At 36.1% G+C, this 26,752-nt stretch overlaps 1 protein-coding gene across 1 annotated transcript in view; it reads left to right on the forward strand.

Moving 5' to 3' along the window:
* The window catches only part of fstl4 (follistatin-like 4), a 163,467-nt gene that overhangs the window by 96,896 nt on the left and 39,819 nt on the right, over window positions 1-26,752 (forward strand). Inside the window, exons 5-6 of the mRNA XM_052588302.1 lie at window positions 3,308-3,489; window positions 4,363-4,483. Coding sequence (XP_052444262.1) covers window positions 3,308-3,489; window positions 4,363-4,483 — 303 coding nt within the window. The remainder of the gene's footprint in view (window positions 1-3,307; window positions 3,490-4,362; window positions 4,484-26,752) is intronic.

The following is a 26,752-nucleotide window of genomic DNA, read 5'->3' on the forward strand; positions in this document are numbered from 1 at the left end:
TAAGGAATTTGGATACATCAAGAAGATAACTTAAAAAGCAGTCTTTTGTGGTAGAAGTGATGGTTCTTCGATACTTGTAACAAGAAGTAGAATTTACAATTTTGGCTATATGAAGTTTGCACAGAACTAAATAATGATCTTTAAATCAGAGTTACTCATACCTAAGGGATGAACACAGATAGCAGACAATGAATAAATACTACCTAAGATACTATATACTAGTAGCTATTAGTATGAAAATAAATGCGTTTTAAGGATTAAATGTCAAAATGGCTTGCCATATGTTTGAATCATTGCATTAACATAATCATAAGTGAGCTTCTGTATGAGTATAAATTAGGTTTATGTAGATTTTATTCAATTCATTCACCATAACTGATTGATCATACATGTCCATGCATGGCACCCTGTTGTGAAACTACAGTTGAGGATGTATTGAACATCCCTGATCAGTTATTCATCACAGCATGGCTTCACGGCGTCCCGTACTGATGCTAAAACACTCAAGAAAAGAAGAGCTTCTGCTGATTATACTGTGAAATATGCTGTTTGATTAGATAACACATCTTTACATTCCCATCAAGTCTTCATTAGTCACGCAAAATGCCAATGAACTTTTATTTCTTGGTAGAAAAGAGGCGTATACATAAATAAGTAAAAGGTCAGAAGATATGGGTTCTAAAGCTCCAGAGAAATCAGACGAGCTTGCGATCTCTCGTTTTGGACGGTCTAAAGGTCGCTGGGTAGCAGCAAGACAAAGTGACAAAGAGGAATGGATCTGACTGAACCTTATAGAGCACTGAATCGGTCACAGCTGTTTTGAGAGTTTTCAGAGTGTTTTCAAACGGAGCTCTGTCAACATGCCATGGTAGCATCTGCTCAGCCGTGTGATTAGACTGTGCTATTTAACCTTACAATGTATAGAGTTTATAGTGTTTTTAGTTTATTTGAGGGCCATCTTAACCAACTAAATCAAAAAATGTGTTTTTAGCTGTCATGCATATTTGCGAGGCAGCTGGGAATCAATATAATACTTAGTGAACATTCATTCATTCACTCAAACAATAAAAAAGACAATTTATCCTATAATGCAATGCAATGTAGTCACATGATTGCTCTCTCTGAAATGTGCTTCATTGCACACTAGATATTTTTATCATGAGTGTGAAAGCGAAAAAGAAGAGCTGTAGACCTGTGTGATACCTTGCATGTTGAAAAAAAAAATGAAAGAATTATTTTAGGATTAACTCATATTTATGGCATGTCATAACAATTTATACATTTAGCAATGACCTTTCCCTTAGCACTTGAGTGATAGATGTACTTCATTTCCCTGTTTGAAAAGTACCAAACAGAACGACCTGTCAGAGTCGTACGTGATTGATCAATGAGGGATTGTGGGTAAGAAGAGCAGGTTTGTGTATGGAGACGACCCTGATGTGATGTTAACAGACAGGCTTGACATTGAGGTTATTTACTGTACAAATATGTGCTGCAGGAAAACAGAAATATTATTTGAATGCCAAAACAGGATGATTTCCCCTTTACTGACAAATGTAAAGAATACGTTTTAATGTATCCCCTGCTGATGTAGTTTCTATGTCTACAGATATTTTAGTGTGTAAGCTTTCTGAAATGCTTCAAGTGAGAGAACTGTCACATATTTATGGCCAATCGTGGCATAATATTAATACTTCGCAATTGCCAAACGAGAGAAAAGTCAGCGTTGGTGATTAAAATAAAGTGTTACATGCCAGTTTTTTTTTTTTTTTTTTTTTTTTTAAAGTAATTCTAACAATGCCTTGGAAAACAATATGGCTTAGTTTGTTTGATTAAATCTTAAAGACATCGCAATTATATAAATATGTAATCTGATGCACTGCGTGTTTCAGAGTTTGATCTTTTCTGTGTTTTCACTGTAATTTCATAATATGCATTTATGAAATTATTGCAACATAATTGCAACATACCCCAAACATCTTTGTGGGTAATGAGAATAATTTATAAATGTCTTGTCAGCAAAAGAGAAGCATTTCAAAAGAGAAGTTTCCCTGATACTTTCTAACAAATAAAAGTTCTGTGCACTTTTTTTTTTTTTTACCAATTTAACCACATCCTACAACTGCATTGACTCTTGAAAAATGCAGGTTGTGGCAACCTCATTTGCAGAAACACTACACAGTGCAGTGTAAACTCAAATCCAAATGCATTCTCTTGGAAATAGGCCACATAGTAAAATATCCCGATCGGCACCTGCCTACTTTATGATCTCCATAAAATGGATTGTTTTATGTGCTAAGCCCAAACCAACAAGCCCCAAAAACCTGAATATTAATAATAAGCAGACATGGCAACACTTTTCCAGACATAAGCGAAACACGCTTGCTCTTTCAACTTTGGTTTTAGTTCAAATCTGTGTATATAATGAGTCTTTGGTAGCTGTAATATTATTGTGCTCAACAAATAGCTAACCAAATGCACAAGATGACATAACGCTGCTATGGTTCGGTCACATGAAACTGTAAATTAAGGGATTCACTCCCGTTTTTTAATGTGGTGTCACTCCTGAAGTTGCACAGTGTGTATGCAGCCAGTAATGCACACCGCACGATGTCTTCCCAGTGTGTTATTGAGATTGTTCAGTTCCTGCAGTATACTGTGATGGTCAGAAGCTGCCGGCGGTTAGCATCAGTTACCGTTGACTGCTGTTTTCTTCATTAGATGTAGTGAGACTCCTCTCAGCGGGCGGCTCTGATCCGTCATGTAGAGCAGTGTCACCTAATGACTTATTCATACCATATTTCCTCCTCTCATCAGTTGAGCAGAGCTTTGTATAAAATGTCGTCTTCTGCGCTGCCTCCGTGCCGGATACAAGAAACAATCTTCCTCCCACTCGAGGGGTCTCAAAGAGCTGCTCAGCGGGTGGGCTGTGTTTGCATAATTTTATTGCCAGTGAGGAATAAACAGTCACTACCACACTTGATTAATCATGGTTCTCATTTTCCCAGCCGTCTTTTATAGACATAAGTGCTGCGGAGCCGCATGGGAATTAATGTGACAGTTTTAAACATGCTTGCTAATCCCTCACCGCCGAAAGAGAAGCTGCGATACAGCTAAAGTGTCTAAATGGGAATGTTTACCTTTTGTCTTTGGGTGTAAATCGCAGGATTACAGTGAATTAATTGAGACCCCTGCACTGAACGACTGTACAAAAATGCAAATGGAAAACACACGTCTGTGCATTAATGCAAATGCAAATGCATTTGGTCATATCCAGCTAATTAAATTCCTCTGGTGTGCTTTACAGGAGACACGTGCACCATGGCGGAGTACAACAAGCTGAAGAGCATGCTGCTGGACATGCAGCCCAGGGCCTCCATCGACGGGCAAGCAAACGCCATGGAGCAGAGGAGGATCCTAGTGCACACGATGTTCAAGTATATAGACAGAAACCAGGACGGCCGTCTGAGCAGTGAGGAGCTGGCAGAGGTGAGCGTCCCATAGGATTGCAGTTCAAGAAGATTGAGGAAGGGATAGTGTATCTGAAGAGGTTTATTTTTCTATAATGACCGCCGGACTGCACATTGTCCTGCATTTTGGGTCAAAGATTTCAGAGTCATTATTTACAGAATCATTACAAACCAATAATCTGTGGTTTGTGAATTGATAAAAACGAATAATTAATGAAATCATAAAAATGGAAAATAAAAATAATATAAACACTTGAACACTGAAAATATAAGTGTTTTACTTGTGTTCCTGCATGTCAATGTGATCATTAACTGAGATCAGAAAACTGCAAACGTTAATGTGCTATTAAAATAATTTTTCAAGTAAATATTTTATTTTAATGGGTTTTGGCTAACGAAACGTATGGGAATCTCATCATTACATTACGTGCCCAAAGTGTTCAGGGTCTGAAATATTTTTGTGACCAGTAATTTGAAGAATTCTTTGTTTGTCTAACAGCTTGAGAGGTGCTTTCCCCTCAAAGTTTTGCATTTGTTAACACTATCGGGTAGGTTTAGGGTTGGTTTTGATTTAGGGCATCTTTTCAACACTATAGAGCATAAACTTTTAGTGATAGTCCCCGGATATTTGAATTCTGAGCCACCGCAATATGCACCTGAAGCAACATAAAAACAGAGCAATACATACCAATTTCAATGTGATAAAAACATGCCAGGGTTCAAATAATGGAACCAGTGTTTGAGTGCAATTGTGGCGAAACGTTCAGGAAAGTACGTAAAAATGGTGTTGCACAAAAGTGCACAGAGGTATGTATTTATATGAGAGCAGGTTGACTCCATTACAACCCAGCACTGTGTGTAACTGAACTGAGTTCTTCCTGTTCTTTTACAGATCTCCGTAAAGGAGCATTTAGAAAATATCTTACTGGAGTGCACCATGCAAGACCTCCTGCGTTACGACGATTACAACAACGATGGTCACCTGACCCTTCAGGAGCTCTACACGGCCTTCCGTGAGTCCTACACTACAAATGAGCCTCTCTCACCATGTGGCAAATCTCCTAATTTTCTGTCTGCAAGGCACCATTACGTCTCTCTCTGAAGCACTTTGCACATTTGAGGCGAAGCGAGCACCTGATCCTTTGGGCCAATGAATGCTAATCATGGCCTGGTGATGAGAGATGAGTGCTTTTGGCTGAAAAAGAAAGATGAGATGGCAAGCCCAGATTATCTCGTATCATCCATCGCCCCGCGCCGCATAAAGCAAACGCCCTCATTTCATTCGTTTCAGGAATTGCCAATGCAATTCGAAGTCCCAGTTTTCTGAATGAGCAACTGTGACTAAAATTATCCATTCACTCCACCAGGAGATCAATCAAAGCATTAGAGGTGCCTTGCGACCCTTACTTTAAGATTCAACTGCCGGGGCAAAACACACGGCTCCATTAACCAGTGCCAGTCGTTAACCTCACTAAAGCCGGGTTTTAGCGAACTGCTTGTTATCATTATAAAGTCCCTTTGCTTTTGTGTCCAGCTGGCCCGTGCTGGTTCTCAGGTGAGGAGGTCCGAGTGTACGAGTGTTGGTGTAAGAAAACATTGCATTTGTCAAGCCCTTCCCAAGGTTAACCGTGTTGCCGCAGTGGGATTTTGGAGGATATCATCTGCAATGAGGGAGGAAGGATCACTGTTGCAATTGACAGACTCGGGTGTTTCATACAAACAAACATCCCACTCCATGCTCCTCTGTTTGTTCGGTGCATTTCAATCTGTAGGGGAAAGACACGAGCGTTTCCTATAGTTCTTTGTGTAACAAAATCATTATCATGCTTTATTACGTGCTTTACATATGCTGTTCAACTATAAGCTGGAGTTGAAACATATGCACATTCATGAGCTATTGATTTTTACCAATTTGGTGACACTTTAGATTATAGGGAACACATATTCACTTTCTTTTCCCTCAACAGACTGCAAATTAAGTTTAGGTATAGTGTAGGATTAAACAAATTAATTAATATGTGTTTATAAGTAATAAACAGCCAATAGGCTGGTAACATGCATGATAATAAGCAACAAATAGTGAATAGTGAGCAGAATTCTGTGATCTTTGTTTATTGTTTTATTTTATTTTATTTTTTGTTTAGATGTTATAATGTGAAATGTGCATGTTTTGTCTTAGTTGCTTGCTAAAAATACAGTTTAAAGGGATAGTTCAACCAAAAATGAAAATTCAGTAGCACTATAGTATAGGGAACCGTTCTCATTAGCTAGTTGCTTATTAGCATGCTGATTATTAATATGGTTACCAGCATCTTTCAAAATATCTTTTAGTGTTTAATGGGCGGGTGAAATGCTATTTCATGCATACTGAGTTTTTTACACTGTTAAAGAGTTGGATTCCCATACTAAACATGGACAAAGTTTTAAAAATTAAGTTGTACATTTGAAGGAGTATTTTTGTTCCCAAAATACTCCTTCCGGTTTGTCACAAGTTTCGGAAAGTTTTTTTCGAGTATGGCTCTGTGTGACGTTAGATGGAGCGGAATTTCCTTACATGGGTCCTGAGGCACTTCTGCCAGAAGAGCGCTCCCGTATAGCAGAGCACTGAGAGCACAACAGACTTCACTGATCAGAGCGAGAGTGTTGCGAAATGTCACAAAAGAAGTGTGTTTTTGGTTGCCAGGGCAAGACAACCGTGCACAGATTACCAAAAGAGAAACAGCATTAAGGGACCAGTGGATGGAGTTTATTTTTACAGAGCATCAACGGAGTTGTGCAAGTGTTTGTGTTTGTTCCCTGCATTTCGAAGATGCTTGTTTTACAAACAAGGCCCAGTTTGACGACGGATTTGCGTATCGTTTATTTCTTAAGGATGATGCAATCCCAAGGAAAAAGGGTCACGATCGTGTGTTGGAACCGCAGGCGGTGAGTAAAACTGCTTAAAATATCTCTGCCTTCTTGTTAGTGCGTCCGCCTCCCATCGGAGACCCGGGTTCGAGCCCCACTCGGAGCGAGTCGTTGCTGCTGCTGCTCTCGTTCAGTTTCAGCCTCGGGATCTGATTCTGGATCATAAATAAACGGCTGAATCTGACTGTTAGCCATGGTTTGTTTTGGATGATGGGTTTTTCCTCACGGTAATGTGACAGCTTCCACATGCTCTCAACGCAAAAGTGTTTTTCCGGCAAAAATCGTTACAGACTATCTTTCTCTTATGAATATAATAAAACTAAAGACTTTTTGGAGTTATGAAGGATGCAGTACTACTCTATAGGTACTCAAGATTAACAGGATATTGAGTGAAAACGAGCATTTCATCCCCCCTTTAACTGAGGAAATAGTATTTTTTTCCTCCTTCTTCTTTTTCTCATTGATACTGCCATACAATTTGGACTAAATCAGGTTTTAAACTAAACTGAATTTTTATAAATGGGCAATGTAAGTTTCCGGAGAGGCCATAGAAAGTCATGGGAATTCATCTGTAATAAAGCGTGGGAATCTTATGTCTGGGTCACTCACTATTAAATTTGCACTGTACATTAGAGTTTATTCAGACGTGAGGTTTATAAGAGCAGATCATGCAGCACATAAATATGAGTAAAGCCCTTATAACATTAATCTGAAAAGACTACAGCTTGAATTAATCTGACAGTGCTGGATTTCAGTGCTTTCGACCAAAATAAACCCTATAAGCCTAATGATAAACTTCAGTTTCTGGGACAGAAATGACAACAGTAAAAACTAATGAGAAAAGAAGAAGAAGAAGAAGAAGAAGAAGAAGAAGAAGAAGAAGTGTAGGGTTAGTGATTTGAACAAACTCCTAAAACTAACATTGCTGGAATATAAAGTAGATTAAAAAGTAATAATAATCTGACACACTTAATTACACTAACTACAACTTTTGCCTCAATAAGCTCCTAATTTGCTGAATATTAATAGTTAATAAGGTAGTTATTAAGTTTAGGTATGGTTTGGATTATGTGCATTATAAGTACAAATAAACAGTTAATATGCTAGTAATATGCATGCTAGCTAATAGTAAGAATTGGTCCTTAAAATAAAGAGCTACTGTTAGTCATCTAATCTGTTTTCTGCAAAACTTTATTTATAAAAGTCTGTTTGGCCCAATTTCAATCCGAAAAAGTAATATATTTGGTAATAATAGCTCTTAAGACACAGTTTTAGCATAATGGTTATTAGAGTTGGGGTACTCGAACTTGGACTCGGACTCGAGTCCGGACTCGAGTCCAATTTTGAATGAACTCGGACTTGTCACGCACTCGGGTGAATTTGTACTCGGACTTGACACGGACTTGAACATTTTGGACTCGGAAAATATTCCGAGTACAGTCGAGTTCGCGTCACGTGTAACAATAAAACCAGCATAAAATTGAAATGATAAATTAATGAATGTCTCCCCTTCTGTTATTTTACTGCACCACACCGGCAGGCAGAAGTCTCCTGCTTGCAGACGAAACACACGCACCACTCACTGGATATCAATGTGGATTAGTGATGGGAAGTTCGATTCTTTTCCGTGAACCGGTTCTTTCGGACGGTTTGATTCAATAAACCGGTTGAAAAAAAAAAACAGTTCACCGGATACATAATCCATTGCGATTTATTTGTTATTAAATGAACTTACGTTTCGTCAGATTGCCCTTCATTCAAGCCCTCGGTTTACCCGCACTCATTACATTAGCACAAAATCAGTTCAGAATCAATCACCAAAAGAATCAGTTCGGTTCAGACGCGCTGTGAGTCAGTCAGCTTCATGCTGAATCACGAATGCGCAGTATCATCAGCTCCTCGGTTCTCGAATCGGACGCGTCCGAAAGAAACGGTTTTCGGTTCAGTTTACTGATGATCTGAAAACTGATACAACCGGTTCTTGACTCGAGAACGCGAATCGCTTAAAACCCGGGTAGGAAAATCTGACAGGGTAGGATAAAATGTCAGGACACCGGCACATGCTGCAGTTCAGTTTCATCAGCTGCTCTACTCGTGTTCATGTTCTGTTTACTACAAACTCAGTTTGTGAATCTGTCATCATTAACTATAAATACAGTACAGATATTTCATAAATCATCCCTTATTCATATTAAACATGTCTTTAGAGTCTTAATTATTGTCTAACTTCCCTGAAAACCCCTTTGGCCCATACATAATCTACAATATACAGATTAGAAACATGTAGCCCCTATCTTAAAAAAAAAAAAAAACGTATATATATATATATATATATATATATATATATATATATATATATATATATATATATATATATATATATATATATTTTTTTTTTTTTTTTTTTTTTTATTATTATTTTTTTTTTTTAGTTTTATCACACTTTCCGATGTTTAACAAAATACTTGAAAAATTACACGCATGCGCAGTATCATCAGTTCATCGGTTCTCAATTCGGACGCCTCCGAAAGAAACAGTTTTCGGTTCAGTGTACTGGTGATCCGAAAACCGATGCAACCGACTACCAAAGACAGCAGCAGCAACCAACAGATGCTGCACAGCTCAGCATTGCAGGATTTGCAAGACCAGAACTGACCAAACAAGCAGTGCAACTCTATGATGCAAGTTCTCCAAGACAACAAGAAATTCATAATGCCATCATTAAGGATCTCCTCATTGGCTGCACTTTACCTCTGTCAAATGTGGGGGAGAGGCATTAAATAACTGAAATGTCATCTTTAACTGGAGGACAATATAGTGTGATACAATAATAAAATAGGTTAATTTGTATTTTCATGCACTTGTAATACAATAAAACATTTGAAAACTTTTTTGATAGGAAACTAGTTCGGTTGACATAAAATAAAAATGTTCAATGGCAATGACTAGATGTAACAGTGGTATTTTTTTATTACATTTTTATATTGCCATTGGTTTAATGGGCTGAAAGGTTAAAATATTAATAGAATGTAAAAATGTACAATACCAATTTATACTCTTTTTTTTAATTTAATTACTTTCTGGACTCGGGCGGACTCGACTCGGACTCGGCCTTTAAGAACTCGGACTTGAGTCCAACTCGGCCCTTTTTGGACTCGGACTCGGACTTGGACTCGATGTTTGTGGACTTGGTCTTGACTCGTACTCGACAAAGGTGGACTCGGACCCAACTCTAATGGTTATTGTTTGTTTATGCAACTTACCCAAAAGATCAGAAAGATGCTGACAATCCATCTAGAAACCAGCCAGAACACTCTAGCAATGACCTAAGACATTGTGGAGCTACTCTCAATCAACAAATCAATTTTAAGATTTTGAATTTTCTTCACCTCATCATTATTTCTGGTACAGCCAGATCTTTCTGTTTTGTTGCAAAATACAGTTCTCTCTCTCTCTCTCTCTCTCTCTCTCTCTCTCTCTCTCTCTCTCTCACACACACACACACACAGTACAACACTTATCAGCTGGAGAACACTGTGAACAGCCACATATTGTATAAAAAGTCGCAAATGCCCTTCTGAACTCTAGCATACATTTAAAAGAGTACTTATTAAAGAAATAATTTCATTTAAAAAGAAAGAACTTAAGTGTGAACTTAATGTTTTCAGACACTTAGTTTCATGTTATTTCTAATTAAATGAAAATGTGTTGTAGTTTAAATGAGCATATTAATTAATTTAGCTGAACTTACAAGTGCTTTTTTGACCTACTTAAGTACATCTTTATAGGTAATTTCATAATTCTATCGTGTTTGAAATATTGCACCGACAAGCATTGATGGTAAATTAAATACACTTTAATGTCACTTCTATTGAAAATTGTATGCTATATTTAAACAGTAACACTTTGTTTTAGGGTCTCTTAAATGGTTGCTTATTAGCATGCATATTACTAGAATATTAGCCATTTATTATTACTAATATTAATGCCTTATTCTAAATGACTTTATTCCAAATCCCTAATCCTACCCAAATCTTAATCTTAACAATTAACTAACTATTAATAAACAGCAAATTAGGAATTTTTTAATAGTTAATATAGCGAATAAGTGTTCCCTATTCTAAAGTGTTACCATTTAAGCATTTTTGTAATTATGAAGTTTCAATGTAGTGTATTTAAATGATCTTACCTTTAAATGTAATATCAAATAACACACTTCAGTTAAAATTGTAATCCTCAAGTTAAGGAACCACTTCTCACTAATTGTTTAATATTTAATATGCATGCATATTACTAGGATATTGGCAGTTTATTTTCATTTCTGAAAGTACAGTCTATTCTTTTAAGATTTGAAATATACACCATAAATGGACATTTAATAAAACTAAGCACACTTTTTATTCACAAGGGCCGGAGGGGGACTTGAGAAAGCGTGAGCATGAGGGGTAGATTTCACTGCGACAGGAGCATCAGTCTGTTTTCACGGCTTCCATTAGCGCTGGAATTATAAAGACATTTAGCTGCACTGTCTGTGCCCATCTGCATTAATCCACATCTGCATGGGAACCAAAAAGCGAGACACCAAACCTGCCTTCACTAGTGACTATCCAGAACTCTGACACCCCAGACAGGACAAATATAAGAGCCTCCAAAAAATAATCACAGCTAGCTGCTGAATCTAACCTGCCGAAGCCTGACCATCTGAGATAGACGATCGATGATCTCCGACAAAAGAGTCTCACTGCAAAGAGGCAGAGATAAAGAGCAGCTGGGTGTGGGAACGAGTGAACGGGTGTAATTGATTGAGAAGGAGGTCCCGCTGAGAGCAGGGCTCCTGTGCCTGACAGCGGCGCTGAAGGTCTGTACCGTCTGACCGATCTTAGCTGCACGGCTCCTTCTGGCGGGTCAGGAGAGGGTTTGCATATCAGAGGGGGTCGCAGGTCTCACTAGGGGCTAAATTACTGAATCGGACAAAGAGTTAATTAAACATGTCTAACGGAGACACTAGCTCTGCTGTCAGTGCCTCACTTACTTACTGAAGCGGATCTCAGAAGCTCCAGATGCCACACAAAACTAGATTTGTGATTTCAGTCGAGTCTGATGTTAGCATGTGGCTAGCTTAGCTGATAAAGTACTCTAATGATGTCCATTAATATATGCTACATGCATATATTGTGTCAGATAGTCAATTTTTATTAACATGAGCATACATAGCTGACATTTTACTTTGGGTTGTTTTCTGTCTTGTATGGGGTGTGACGAGACACTCATCCCACGAGATGAGACGAGACATAAAACTGGTTTCATGAGCACAAGACGAGATGAGATTTTTGGACTTTTTTCGAATAGATCCTCAATGATGAAATATATAGGGGTAAATAGTCTATTATTATTCAACGGAAAAACACAAAATGCAGAAATGTAGGTACATTTTGAAATCAACTTGTTTTTTTTTAAATTAAACATCTATTTTAATAATTTCTTTATGCAGTAAAAACAATATGTAAACACTGCAGAAGATTGTACCATGAACTCAACTGACTCGCAAGTAAGTGCACAAAAATTATAAATAGTATAAATAAAATGGCTGAGGGATATAGGGCATAGATATGATTTGTTCCTAAATTGTTTTCCTGATTTTTATTTTTATTTTTATTATTACTTTTTTTAATTATAATTGTTTTCAACTCCTTTTTAATAGTTAAATTACATTTTATTAATTAAAAAGCATGTTTTATTTTTTCTCACTAAATTATTAATATTTTTGTATTGTAACCAAATTCTGTTTTAGCATGTCTATTTTTTAATGTATAAACAACTTAATTGAATAATATAATTTTTTTTCTTAAAGTAATTTTTTTTTTCTTTTTCTCCTTTATTTTCTGGTTATAAATGAAGGCATAAAACATTCATTTCTTTTATCACTTATCTTTTAATTATTGAAAATTAAGCAAACTTTATTTTTTGGCAAACAGAGGGAATTACTATTAAAATTAAAACTTGGAAGAAATGTTGTGTGATTATTCCTTAAAAAAATATTTGTTTCATTTTAGTAGTAGTAGTAGGATATGTACAATATTCTGAAAAATATAAATAGGTACAATGTCTCCAAATCAAACTAGACTTTTATTTTGACAGGTTGCGGTGAATTCCTTTACAGTTCTGTGTATGTGATATGATGCTAGTTTTACTCAAATCAGATGTGTTTCAAATCCTCAGTGAGACGACACAAGATTTCATCCAAGACACATCTAGTCTGGATGAAAGTTTTGTTTCACAGTGCATTATGGGATTGGTTTCTCAAAAGAGATGCTGCTTAACTGGGGTGTATAAATAGAAGACAGCATTATGTTTTTGCATACTTTAAAATGAAGAATACACCTACGAAGCCTCAAAATGCTGTCAAGATAACCCCTGTGAAAAAAGTACCCTTTAGCTCACTTTATTGAATCACTTTAGCATAATAAAAGTTTATAAAACATACTTAAATGTGAACTGAACTAATTTCATGTTATTTACAATTGAATGCAAATGTATTATATTTTCAATTGATATTAAATACACTTTAACCCCAATTAACCCGGACTATATAATTTCATAAGTATTGATTGTCTTTGAAATATGGTTAAAGTGTTTTAACAAGCATTTATGGTACACTGAAATGTACTTTAATGTCATTTGTATAGAAAAACTGCATATTTGTAATGATGTAATACATTTGAAAGTATTACAAGGCTAAAGCTAGTCCCAGACTAAAATGCATGTTTGAGCTGTCTCAAATAAAAATATCTTGCTTTGACAAATATTAAAATATATCATTGTTCTGTGTCGAGATACACACCTGTAATGTTTTCTTCTAAGGCAGTGATCCTCAAATCTGGCTTGCAAGATCCACTTTCCTGCGAAGTTTAGCTCTAACCCTAATCAGACACACATGAGTTTGCTAATCAGTGTCTTCAAGATCATTAGAAAATCACAGGCAGGTGTGTTTAATTGGAGTCGGAGCTAAACTCTGCAGGAAACTGGATCTCGCGAGCCAGATTTGAGGATCACTGTTCTAAGGCATTTTTGTAAAAGTTGCTCAGATATCTTAATTAACCTAAGGCCTAGTTCTGGCTTAAGCTAAGTCCCATTTGTGAAACCGGACCTAAATGTAATAGAAAATAACTTGCTAGTTAAAATTATGATTACTATAATGAAGTACTTTACACATGCTTCAGTATCAAACTAAGTGTACTTTAAAGCATGACAAATTAAATTTGTGCACTAAGTACTAATGTCGAACATAATCATGAGTCACTTAAGGCCTTTAATTGCATTCATTTTATTATTTGCAATTACAATTTGTAAACAAAATGTAAAAAATAAATTAAATGCTACGAGTGCACTTTAAATACAATTAAGTAGACTTCTTTTTCACAAGGGATTTTAGGTTGTTTATGTTTGTGAATAAAGCTAGTGATTACACTCCAGATGCATGAAACACACTGGGTTTGAGGCGCACATTCGTCTTGCATTTTGTTGCTTTAGGAAATATTTGCAGAAAAAAAAGCACATTTGTATTCGCTCTGGCAGGCGTGTGAAATTCTTGTTCTTTGAAGTTGTTGTTTACCCAAATCAGCTTTTGTGAATAATTGCACCTGGACGGTTTCCTTGGTACCTAAGGATGCCAGTCATGCATGTTTAATTAATTACCCGCATTTCTTGAAACATCTTTAAGTTTTAATGCCCTTTTCTCCTCATAACAGATGGACACAAGACACCGCTGTCATTAACGATCTTGTCATGTCATGTCCTGTATTCATTGTGGCCCGATGTGAAAAGCCAGCTGTCATCCAGAATGAAATCAGCCATGCGTCCTGTAATGCGTGCCACGATGTGAATCATCCAAAAGAGTCTGAGCCACCGCTATCTCTGTAAAGATCTAATTTGTGCGAAGGAGGAGGAGGTGTAAATGTGTGTCTGGGAATCTTCCCAAACCTTAACGCGTTTCAGAGGCTGGCAGAAGGTTTGATAAATGTGCATTTTTCATGAATGATTCCTCAAATCATATCTCTTGTTGAGGAGAGGTGTGCTGCTACTTTACTAAGCGATCAGATGCACATTGACATATCTGTATTCTCATGCTTACAGTACATAAAATGAAAAATCATCCAAATTGAATAAAAAAAGAATAGCTGAGTCATATATGAAGTGCTGTTATCACTCACTTCAAACCTGCACAAACAGGTTTATATCCAGCTCTTTTCCAGCTCCAAAAACAGCCATAAAATAGTTCAAACGACTTGTCTGCAGTCTTCCAATCCATCTGAAGTCACACAAAAAGAGGGTCAAAAGAGATCATGAAATGCAGAATCTAAAATATTCTTGATATTTACACAAACGTACACAAGTAACTCTACAATAAAAACATTACAAGTTTCAGAACTCAAAATAACTCTAATCTAAAATATGATTTATTCTTTTATACCTTTCTGAAACGCCCAGATCTGAAATCAGGACAAACCTTGAAAAACATAATATAAAGATCAAACCTTAAGGTCTTATTCTCATAATTTTACCTTAAAATAAAGTTTAAATCAATTTCAATAAAGTTATCAATACAAATATTTATATTAGTATACTCCTGTTTTGCTGCTTGTTATTCGTGAGCAAGGTAGTTGTGGGGTGGATTAGGGGACCTATGGTCATACTTTGTATGTACTTTATAAGTTTGAATAAATATGCTAAAAATATGGATGCTGATAAACAACTAGTAAATAGCAAGAAATTATCCTTAAACTAAAGTTTTGCCATTATAAAACTCTGTAACTGCATTTCATCATGAGCTGTGATGGGTGAAGTAGACGTGCTTTGTCCCAAAGTGGTTTATTGCTGTTTATGCATCAGTGATTCAAGACCATCAGCTTCACACTGTTCCTGTCAGTAGTGTGAAAAACATCTGTTTTCTTTATATTGTGATTATTTTAGTTTGAAAAAGCTTCCTGGTTGCTAAATCACATCATCCATGATGTGTTGCCAATCCATAATACTGATTACACACATGATTCAGAGCATAGTCACTCTGAAGGCATTCCCAAAGCGTTTCAAAATTGTGTTTTTTCATTTTATTTATTTATTTATTAATTGGATTCTGTGTTTTCTGACTTAATACAGATTTATCATAAAAAATGTGTAATTTATGATTTAATAAAACTCTCATTTAATATTTTTTTTAAAAATGTAATCAAATTAAAACATAACAAATAAATTAACAAAACAAAACCCTGCATTTCTGTTGAATAAAATGCTTTACAACCAAACTGTATGAATTTAAAATGGATGAAAAATATCTTAGTTATATGAAATCCCTTAAAAAAATAATATTGATATTAATTAATGATATTCATTAAAAATATCAAGAGCTTATCACTGTTATTGACAATATTGAAAAATATTTTAGAAAGATCTTAATATAATATTGTTTATCACTCCGCCAAAATCTTCCTCCCTGGCAGCAACCCAGAGCACTCTAGCATAATAGCCATGAGTTGTACATTTGAAACACTCATATTTTATTTTTTTAAGAAAATATTAAGTTTTCACATTTTTAACTTGGCATTTTCCTAGTTTGTGTATCTGCAAGGACCAAAGTAGACGCCAGATTTGTAATTTCCCAAGTTCTGCCATGTTCTTGATGACTCCAGCACTCATCTTTATTATTTTACATGTGAACTTTGGCAGTGCAGAAGAGCGTTTAGCGAAAGGAAATGCAGTTTCTCACACGTTTTGCATTTGTACACGAACAAGTGCTGGTGCAGCATTCTGATGACGGCGGAGCGGCTCCCGGCTGTAGGCTGCTCAGCATGTGGGCCTTTTTTATCTCAGCCTCCAACTTGGACTGCATGAAGGAAATAATTCATTACCGTGGCTGCATTGATTTATTCCTTCTGCAGGCCTCAGCTAGAGTCTGACTTCAAACAAGTGCTCGAGGCGATGGACTGTTCAGCTCTTCCTAGCGCTGCCACCTTCACGCACACAGACACACACTGGCAGCAGAAAGACGCTGTAATCTGCTGAAAGGCTTCAGTGTTCAGCCTCTTGTCACGGAGGCAGAAAATGCAGTTCAGGCTCTGACAGCAGCTTTGTTTACAACTACTTTCCTTAGCTGTCATTTTTCCAGTAACCTCCAAAGCACTAATAAATAATTTGCACTATTAGTTTATAGTTTCAAAACTGTAGTGTCTACATTGTTAGTACATTAATGGGTTATACACTAATAGAGAGTTATTTGTTTGCTGCCACAGTTTTCACAAGCAAGTTATCACAACAGTTATCTGAAATGCACTTTTTAAAAAGATTTCAGCATGCTTTCAACTGCATTAGTGCAAAAACAAATCTCAAAGTATCCTTTTCCCAACACAAAAAGTATTTTATCTATAACATGTAATTATTCAATCATAATGCTGTTACTATGAAGCTTTTCATTTGCCTCTCTTCTTGTTCAGTTTGATTTGACACAGATAGTATTTCACACTTTGTAGATTTGATCTCAGTTATGCAAGTAAGGTAATGTAAGTGTATTTTACTAAGGTGACTACTGTAGACCAAAAACCTAAGGTGCTATTAAGGTGATATTGTCAGTCTAAAAGCATCAGACATTCATAGTTGACGCTGATATCAAACATGCACTGGTTGAAGATGCCTTTAGACAGAAATTATCACTGAATCCTTGCATGGAAACGGATTAAGTAAATCAGCAATCAGTCCAGCTTGATTGCACGCGAAGAGAAAACCAAGAAGCGACCCACTGATTATTCCATAATACAGATGTTTTGAGCAAGGATTATCAGATGATTAATGGTACAGTGCTCAGACATTTAAAGTGTGGGTTTGAATTGTTGCTTTAATTGGGCCACTGGCAGTGCAGGAAAAATCACATTCATTTTATCCAGTTTTTTGCTATAACTTCTCAAACTTCTAAGAGAGACCTACAATGAGCTTTAATTACCAATGACAAATAATTTATTACATTATTCATTTAGCTGATGCTTTTGTCCAAAGCGACTTACAATAGCTATATATGTCAGAGGTTGCACGCCTCTGGAGCAACTAGGGGTTAAGTGTCTTGCTCAAGGACAGATTGGTGCCTCACAGTGAATTCAAACCCAGGTCTCTCACACCAAAGGCATGTGTCTTATCCACTGCGCCATCAACACCCCAAGTTACTTGACCTCACTATACTTTCAATGTACGTACATATTAAAGATAAAGATAAAAGATAAAGTCCTGTACTGTGCAAAGAGTTCAGACAGCCGTGAGGTACATTTAGGGTCTGTTTACCTAATAATCTTAACTAGGGTTGTATAGAGGCAGAACATTTTTGGTACATTTTCAAGGGAAGACAAGCTGAGGAATTTTTGTAAATATATGTATTTAGAAGATCAGCACTGAGTCTGATCTTCGAAATGTTTTTAATGCTGGTAATATGGTGGCTTTGGTGCTTTTAGATCTTGGTTCAGTTTTTGATTTTGTTGACCACAAGATCCTCCGGCACCAGTCCTAGAGGTACTAACTGGTTTTAGTCTTATTTATCAAAGAGTAAATTCTGAGTTAGTCTTGGTAAGCACTGCTCTTCTCTAGCTCATTTTACATGTGGCGTCCCTCAGGGCTCAATTCTGGCACCATTATTGTTCTCGTTATACATGATACCTCTCTCTCTCTCTCTCTCTCTCTCTCTCTCTTTCACTCCATCTTAGTAAGATGTTATTTAAACACTTAGCTTGATGGAAAAAAAAAACATGCAATGTAATGCAATACAATGAAGATTGAGAGATGAACAAATAAATGTTCTTCAAAAACCAGATTATCATATTTGAGACTCACTGTTGTTGTTTTGTTTTTTAAATGATGTCTGGAAAATCAAATAATGCTCAGATCAGCTCAGTCCAGTAAGTGTTCATCTGGAAAAATTACTAACAATATCAAAGTTATTCTTACGTTTACTTTATAAAAATCTGTAAAGAAAAACAAAAAAAACAATGGTGGACATTTTTACAATTACTGTTTATTAAAAAAACTTTTATTTGTTTTTACTTATATATTTAGTTTTTTATTATCATTTTGGTGATGTAATGTCAGTCAGTAAAGCCTGTGGAAGCACGCTTGGCAAGATTGGTTTGTCTGTGATATGTCAAGTTTGTGTGAAATATCTGAAAACATGTCTTGAGGTTAGCAAGTATCACCTAATGTATCCTGCTGACATATAATTAGGTAAAAACCCCAGGCCGCTCATTATCCTATTATAGCTGTGAATCTGAATACAAACTGGCAATGAGTCTATAATAGCTTGTCAGCACTTCTGATTGTGTTAGACATGAGTGCGCTGAGACGTCAGTATCACTTTCATTGCCGTCATATTACCTTCCTCCACTCAACTGCTCATAAATCTCTCGAGTCCAGGGCCACATTTGTTCTCACTATGTTTTGACTCAAATCATATTTTCTCAATATAAAATCAGTTAACTTCAGATTTCATCATTACTCATTTTACTTCATAATTGCACTAGTTTTAGATTTAGACTTACTACATTTGAAACAAAGCTTAACAAAGCTAAATCAAACTCTCACTTTCTATCCATTAGTGCATCTGTACTGTACACAATCTCACCGTTTGAAATGTCTGTCATAGGAAATCAACACGTGTAGTCATGAATGATTAAGCAAAGCATCTTTTCTTAGGAAAAGGACACACAGACAACAACATATCATCGAAAGTACTACTGTCATTTATCAATTCACAATCTGTGTTGTTGACGGAAAGTCAATTTTAAACACAGAAGACTAAAATAATGCTAAAAAGTGTTAAAAGCTTCTACAATGAAAATGTAAGATTCTAAAGTTGTCTTCTATGATGTGCAATTCAAATATCTATGTTAAAATCTCAGAATTAAATAGAAAGAAACAACTTCCAGTAATATAATGTGATCATGTTGAGTGTGAGTATTGTTTATTTGCGAAGTTGCTAGGTTAGTAACATTGTTGGTTGCAATGCAATTTCCTCTTGCCAACCAACTAAGTTGCTAACATGTTAGCAGCTATGGTTTTGGGAAACGCCCCCCTGCATGATCTGAGATGATCCACAGAGCGTCTTAAGCTTCAATGGAAGACGGACATCTAACTAAATCTCATTTCGCATCATAACGTTTTCCAAAATTGATTTACAATCCTAAATCCTTTTGTTTATTAACTGTACAAACATCCACCTTCAGCTTGTTCTTCACATGTCTTTTTACTGTGAAATATTTACTGATTTATATAAAGTAAACATAATAATAACTTATATTGATATTGCAAGTAATATTTCAAGATAAGACTGAAGCAGCTTCACTTTACTTTAATATTTACTTGATTACCTTACCATTGCATTGCATGTTTTGATCATCAGCTGAGCAGTCAATATCACATTATATTATATCTAAGATCTAATACTGATCAAATCGATTTTGACCATACTGTACAAATTTGATATTCTTGCTCAATTTGGGCCTCACAATATTATATGTTAAAAGTAGTTTATCATTGTACTCTTATCATCAGACTCTGGGACCTTACTCTATAAATTGAAATGAGCATTCAGTCTTGTTCATTTCTGCTAATTGTCTGCTACTCCTCTTCATTTTCACTTTATGCAGAAAATCTGGGCCTTTATCGATTAATGCAGCGTTTGTTTGCTCTAGAAGCAACAAAAAGCAATCTCCTCCATTTCAGTGTATCCAGCTTTGTCATTACATCTGAGTCCAGCACTAATCCGGGCGGAAGACAGGAGTTCTGCCGTCATATTGCAACAAAATGGTTTGATCAGAGAAGAGGAAACTCCTAAAGCAAGGTTAGATTGACCTTTTCCTCGATATTGCGTTTTCCAAAAACTGATTTACTGTGGACAATACGTCGTTGATTTTCTGTTGGATTGCTGGAGAATGTGGAGGGTTGCTGTTGAACGAGAATCTTGGATCGAATGTGTCTGTTTCACCAGAACAGTCTGCTCCATCTACTGTAGGTCAGAAAATATCCCCGAGGAATCACATTAGTATGTCCTTAAACACGACTGGAAGCTCTGACCATCTGTACGAGTCACCAGACCGCTGGTGTGCTGTCATGAGCGATGACACCTGTCGCCCGAGTCTGACACGACATGATAGCTGCTGTTCCCTGACGCGGTGCTGCTAATGTCTGTGATCCTCTGTGTCCAGCTCATTTAAGAAAAACTACTGTGAAATACACACTGAAACTCACAGATCTTTAAAAACAAACCACCACCAAAGAAAAAAAATGAAAATGTAAACTGCCAAAAAAAAAATTCCAACTTAACTTAAAAGAAAATGTAACATAATTATATTACAGTAGTGTGCTAAAATATACTTAAAGCATTATTGTTTTTTAAAGGGATAACACATAACATTTATGCATCTTATCTGGGAAAAAAATACAATGTTTTGTTATTGATTGCATCTTAAAATACTGAATACATTTCATTAGACACCATTTTAGACATGTTTGTATTAAACCATAAAATACAAGCTTCAGAGAAAAACAAAATAAAATGGAAAACGGAATTTAGGGGAAAATAAAATAGATTTTTCGGAACCTTAAGGAACCTTGCTCTGTGCAGTTTACATTCATTCTCAATATCTAACATACATGAGCAAAGCCCCATTACCTTCCCCATTAATGCTAATTAATACTGTTAATGAATATTAATATTGAATGATATGGGAAAACATATTGTGATAACATTTTTAGCCATATTCCCCAGCTCTATAAGTGAAGAATTTCTGTTCCATACTTTATTATTTTGTGCTATGATATACAGTATATTATTGGCCTGGTGCTCCTAGCATTGTGGCACTATTTACACTTTCTTCAGATCAGGTAACATTTATACTTAATTTCTTGAGTGAAAGCCAAAACTTTAAAAAAAATAAAGAGTCAATATTGTTCCTTTTTAATGTTTTTTTAAGTGGTGCATAAATTCAAAATAAAAATGCCAAATTAACAGGATGCAGGGAAAACAAGTACTGCAATAAATTGTGAATACAGCACACAGTGAGATAAGCAAGCACTTCATTATAAACTATTCTGTAGGTCTGCTTATATTTGAGCACTGAACATTTTTGTTTTGTTGGTAATTAAATTCTTTATTACACCCGCAGTGGTTTATTACAGTAGGAAATGAACAAATCAGTTCTTGGTCATTCACCGCTGGTCCGTTTAAGCAGTTTGTGCCGGTAAACATCATTTCTGTTTAGTGTCAGACAGAGAGTGTTTGCAATATAATAATCAATGGTAATATGCCAGGAGTCTGTTTTCATTTGTTTGAAAAGATAATGGAATATGGAGACTGTAATTGGCCTGTTATTGGAAACTGTGTGAGCTTCAGTTTAAGTCAAGCCACATTTATTTGTATAGCACTTTTCACAATGCACATGGAGTTAAATATCGGTCATTGTTTCGTTTTTTGTTTTTCATTTACAGGCTAAAATTTGGTAAGTGTTCCAAACCCGGCCTGGTTGAGTAAACAGCTGTGGGGCAGGTAATTAATCACAGCGTGTGCCCTTCACGTCCTGCTGCGGTCTACAGGGGGCAGGTGACATGCAGTGCTAAACAGCATCTCTCGTCTTGAAGAAGCGTTTGTTCTAGAGCACCTTAATGTATTGGAGTTTATGTGGTTTTAAATTGTCGATAAACAGCTTGAAGGGTATGAAAGAGTTGGTTTATGTTGCTGCATCTTTCGGTTGTTTTTTTTTATTGTGTAAAGTCATCAGTGTGATGTTCAGTGTTTTGTTTGTGTGTGGTAGAAGATCAGTAAAACATCAGCAGGTAATCGATCTTGATTCAGCGGGGAACTAGTCCTTCCCTAGCTACATGCTTTTTGATAAATGAGTTTTCACAAACTTTCCAGTCCTTTGTGATTAATGATTTTTAATAATTAGATTGATTTGCTTATGAATATTTTAGACTCATTTAAGATTTTTCGCACCACGCTTAACCACAGGTTATCAGTGTTTGAAAGGAAATGTCAAATGACTACGGAAAACATGTGAAATGGAGAAAAGAAGAGACTGTTTTGGAGTGATTTAGTCTTACATTCCTAATGTACTTAGTGATCTTATGGATGCACAGGATTAAAATCTCTATTGTAACCCAACTGATCCTTCGCAAAGAGCTTGACTGACTCAATATGTCATGTTTAATGATACGTTTAAAACAAGTTAACTAAAAAGAGATCTAAAAGTAATCTAAAAAGTAGTCTGAATGCATTACCTAAAATGAGTAACCTGTCATTACAACTCTCTGAGGGATTGGCGTGTTATTGTCTTAATGACAAAGTTAATGTATTTGGTCTTGGCAGAATAGATCTGCTATGCTAGAGTAAGTACAGAGACAGCTGCTGTGAGAATGTAAGAAATACTGCTGCTGCAAATATACATGAAATAATCCCCTTATTGCATACATGGATCACCTCGTACCAGGTCTACACAGGTGGAGCTGGGGAAGGTGGAGGGTTTCTGAAGCATACTGCAATTGCTACAGCAAGCTCTAGTTATATATTTGAATGCTGAGCAGCGAGCTCATTGGCTAACAATACAGAACTGAACCAATCAGCTGTGCCATGTGATAATGTTATTACCTCAGATTGAGTTAGACCTATCTACATAAGACTGCACCATCTATGGGCCCTATTATACACCTGGTGCAATGCGGTACAAAGCGTATTTAAGCAAGTGTTTTTGCTCATTTCAGCCTGACACAGATCTAATTTTTTTGTCCGGCACTGTGTTGTTTAAATAGCATATGTATTTGTGCCCATGGGTATGCAGGTCTAAAAAAGAGGTGTGTTCAGGCATATTGTTCATTACTATTTTGAGGAACCGAATATAGACTGCGCCGTTGAACAACAAAAACCTGGTCTAAAGTGTAGCGCAATGTTTTTACTTTTTTGTTATTCAAAGAGCGGGATTTGAAATGACACTATGATTGGTTTATTGCATTTTATGCTCAAAACCATTCATTAATCATTAAGGGAATAGGAACAACCCGTTTAGACCATGCAGCTAGGCGCATAGACTGTTTTCCCATCGTTAAACAAGTAAAAGTGTATTCAGATATGTGTTGTGTGCTTTAGACCATGCGTTTACATCATTAAAATAGGGCCCCTAAAGTTTCATTACTGTAAAATGTAATAAGTTAAGTTTACTTAATTGCCTCAAGTTTAGCAAACAAGCTGGTTCATGTTCAGATTTAAAGTTTACTACCACTTTGAGGAAACTTGTTTATTTCTAGGTTAGCAGAAAAATTGTTTATTGGTATCTCATTTTTACAAGTTGAAATTGGTTCAGTCCACCTTAAGATTTAAGTAGACTACAATTAACATTTTACAAAGACAGAAAAAAAGAGTGTTAGGCAGCATTTGCTGGGTAGTGCATTTATTTTGTGTGCAAACACTACTCAAATATGTTGTGTATTTGAAACTTGAATTAAAGGAATAAATTAACATACAAACTAAAAATGTATTAAAAACTTTTGCAGTTAACCATTAACTTGTAATGAATGGATTCATCTTACTAGCAAACAGACATCACTGCATTGACAACTACACAGCTAGTGCCTTAAAAATAAAGCAACATGCAGCATCATGTAATTGCTTTTTGACCATCCTCTACATAAACTACTCTTCAGTGCAATTGTAGCCTTACAAATCTCAGACATAATAGAAACCCTTTAAAATCCCATCATAACAGAATCTGTTTCCATGACTTTTCCAGGACAGCAACAGTTTAAACATGTGATATTTCCATGTTTTCAATGACTGTAGGATGCCTGTTGTGCCGTCGCATCATTCTTCAGTCTGTTTTCAGTTTCTCTGAGCCAAGAAATACTGAAACTGAATGTTGTTGTATGAGGAGCACTCTATTTTCCTTATCAGTCTTCATCTGTTGCACTCATATATGAGACCACTTTATATTACAGAGAAGAGAGGAGATTGAAAAATAATCATATATATATACACATTATGCAACCTCCGAGAACACATTTGCTGATGTCAAGTCATTTTTATTTTGTGGGATGGAAATTAATTGGCTCTGTAATTGAGGTTGTCCCTTCAGGGCAGGATGGTAGAACAAATGTCAACATTCGTTAAATGCGGAGTGCGGCAGAGGCATCCTGACCCCGTGAGCTCGTGCACACCTGTCCATTATGAAAACCAATCTGATCAATAGTGTGCTGTTCTCCTTCCATCATCTCAGAGCCTTTTCTGCAGCCGAGACAATAACCACATCCTCGAGAGGGTCGCTTGTTGATGATCATTTTCGGAAAGTCTACCACTCAGATCTCCTGTGTTTCCAATATATTTACCCTAAACATATATATATATATATATATATACCAAATATACGAACAATGGCCAAAAGATATGTAATCATGCTAAAATTATTTCGCATGATTACATATAGTCGTATAATGCTATAACCTTCCAAGTGAGCTACATGAGACCCAAACGATAACCCAATTTATATATAACCCAACATTAATATGAAAACGTCCTGTTGCCGATAGGGGCACAATTAATATATGCTCTGATGGGTCATATTTCAGGGATTTTGACAAACGACCTATACGAGCGTATTGGTTGAAGGACAGGTTTAGATAGATAGATTTTCTAGATAGTACTAATTTAATTAATACAATACATTTCATATAAATTACATTAATAGAGTATATGAATTTAGTGTAAAAATGAACAGTTTAACAACATTATGCAAAATATTTAACTGCTCAGTGCTACAACTAACCAATCATAATCAAATAAATCAAGTAGTAAAATGTTTAAATGTGACTTGTAAGGGAGTGTGTGTGTGTGTGTGCGTGGGTATGTGTGTGTGTTTGAGAAAGTAAAAATGTACAACGTTTTCTGTTGATCATTTTAAATATCTTGCCACATGTATAGACAATAAACTGGGTTTTGTGGAATAATAATAATTCAAAAAAAAAAAAAAAATGCATGCAACATCTATTTCCAATATGGAGAATTAGTAGGTTTGGAGTAAGTAAAACATACTGGAGATTGCCTACAATTCGTTGGTGGAGAGTGTGCTGACCTATAATTGAACTTCATGATATGGTCATCTAAATTGTAAGCAGAAAAATAATACAGTTAGTAAAATCATTGGCACCTCAAGATGTGTTGGGAGAAGCAGAGAGTATATTAAAAGACCCAACCCATCCTCTGTGTGATCTGTTTGTTTTATTGCCCTCTTGGAGGCGATTTTTCATGCCCAGAGCAAAGACAAATATTTATAAAATAACTTTTGTACTTTCTTCGATCAGATTTATTAATCAAAAAAGTATGTGATTCAGTATAGTGGTATTTCTGTGATTTGTAGTATGTGCCTGTAAGTGTGTTTGGTTTTTTGCTGGTGTGGTCAAAGACAAATTTTAACCATGTTTGATAATAAAGATATATTGTTTTGTATTATTAAGGGGTAGGTTTATGTGTAGGGTTAGTTTAGGGTTTGTATGGTGCATGCATTGTATAGTGTGTGTGTGTGTGTGTGTGTGTGTGTGTGTGTGTGCTGCAGATACCTCAGCATGTTCATTTTCTCAGGGGCATGAACATATGTTTTGATGTACTCATCTAGCTATATAAAGAAATAAGAGCAGTTTGCTGTAAAAGAAGTTGTGCATGTGTTAGCAGCCTACAGTTACGCTGTTTGCACTCTTAAGAGTGTTTGCAGCCAGCAGGTGTTGTGCTTTATGCGGGTGTTGCTGTTTGATCTTATTTTAGGACAAAGCACATTGAGACACCTTTAATAAATCCACATGCAATGAGTGTGAGAGATCTGACAGCTACTGTGTGTCACATGAGAACTGTTATACTCAGTCAGTGTTAGATGGGTAATAACTGAACACACTCACTAAAGCCACTTCCGATCTGTGCATGGAAAACTGTGCTCTTCCTTCTCTCATTTCAGTCATGAAACACATGGAGAGTTTTAAATCAGTTGTTCTAAGTTTCATGTCTTCCTCAAGTGAGCTTTAAATGACCCATGCTCAGTGTCATGATTTGATTTACAAATCTTAGGTTACTGTTAGTGTTAGTGTTAGTTGTGTTTATAGTGTAAAACAGAGAAAGCTGTTCTGGATTCCCAACCATAGTGGTTTTGACTTTTACACAGAGTTGTAAACGGCCCATCGTCATAATCAGCTGCTCAGAAACAGAGTCGGTGTGCCTCTGTGGAGAACTGTTCCAAGATCAGCTGTTATAGTGTCATATATAAAGATGCTGTGGCTGTTCATGCACCTTTCCTCTCTGATTGAGGAGGAACTGTGACTGT

This window comes from Carassius gibelio, chromosome B21 (assembly GCF_023724105.1).
Source record: "Carassius gibelio isolate Cgi1373 ecotype wild population from Czech Republic chromosome B21, carGib1.2-hapl.c, whole genome shotgun sequence".
Classification (NCBI taxonomy): Eukaryota; Metazoa; Chordata; class Actinopteri; order Cypriniformes; family Cyprinidae; genus Carassius; species Carassius gibelio.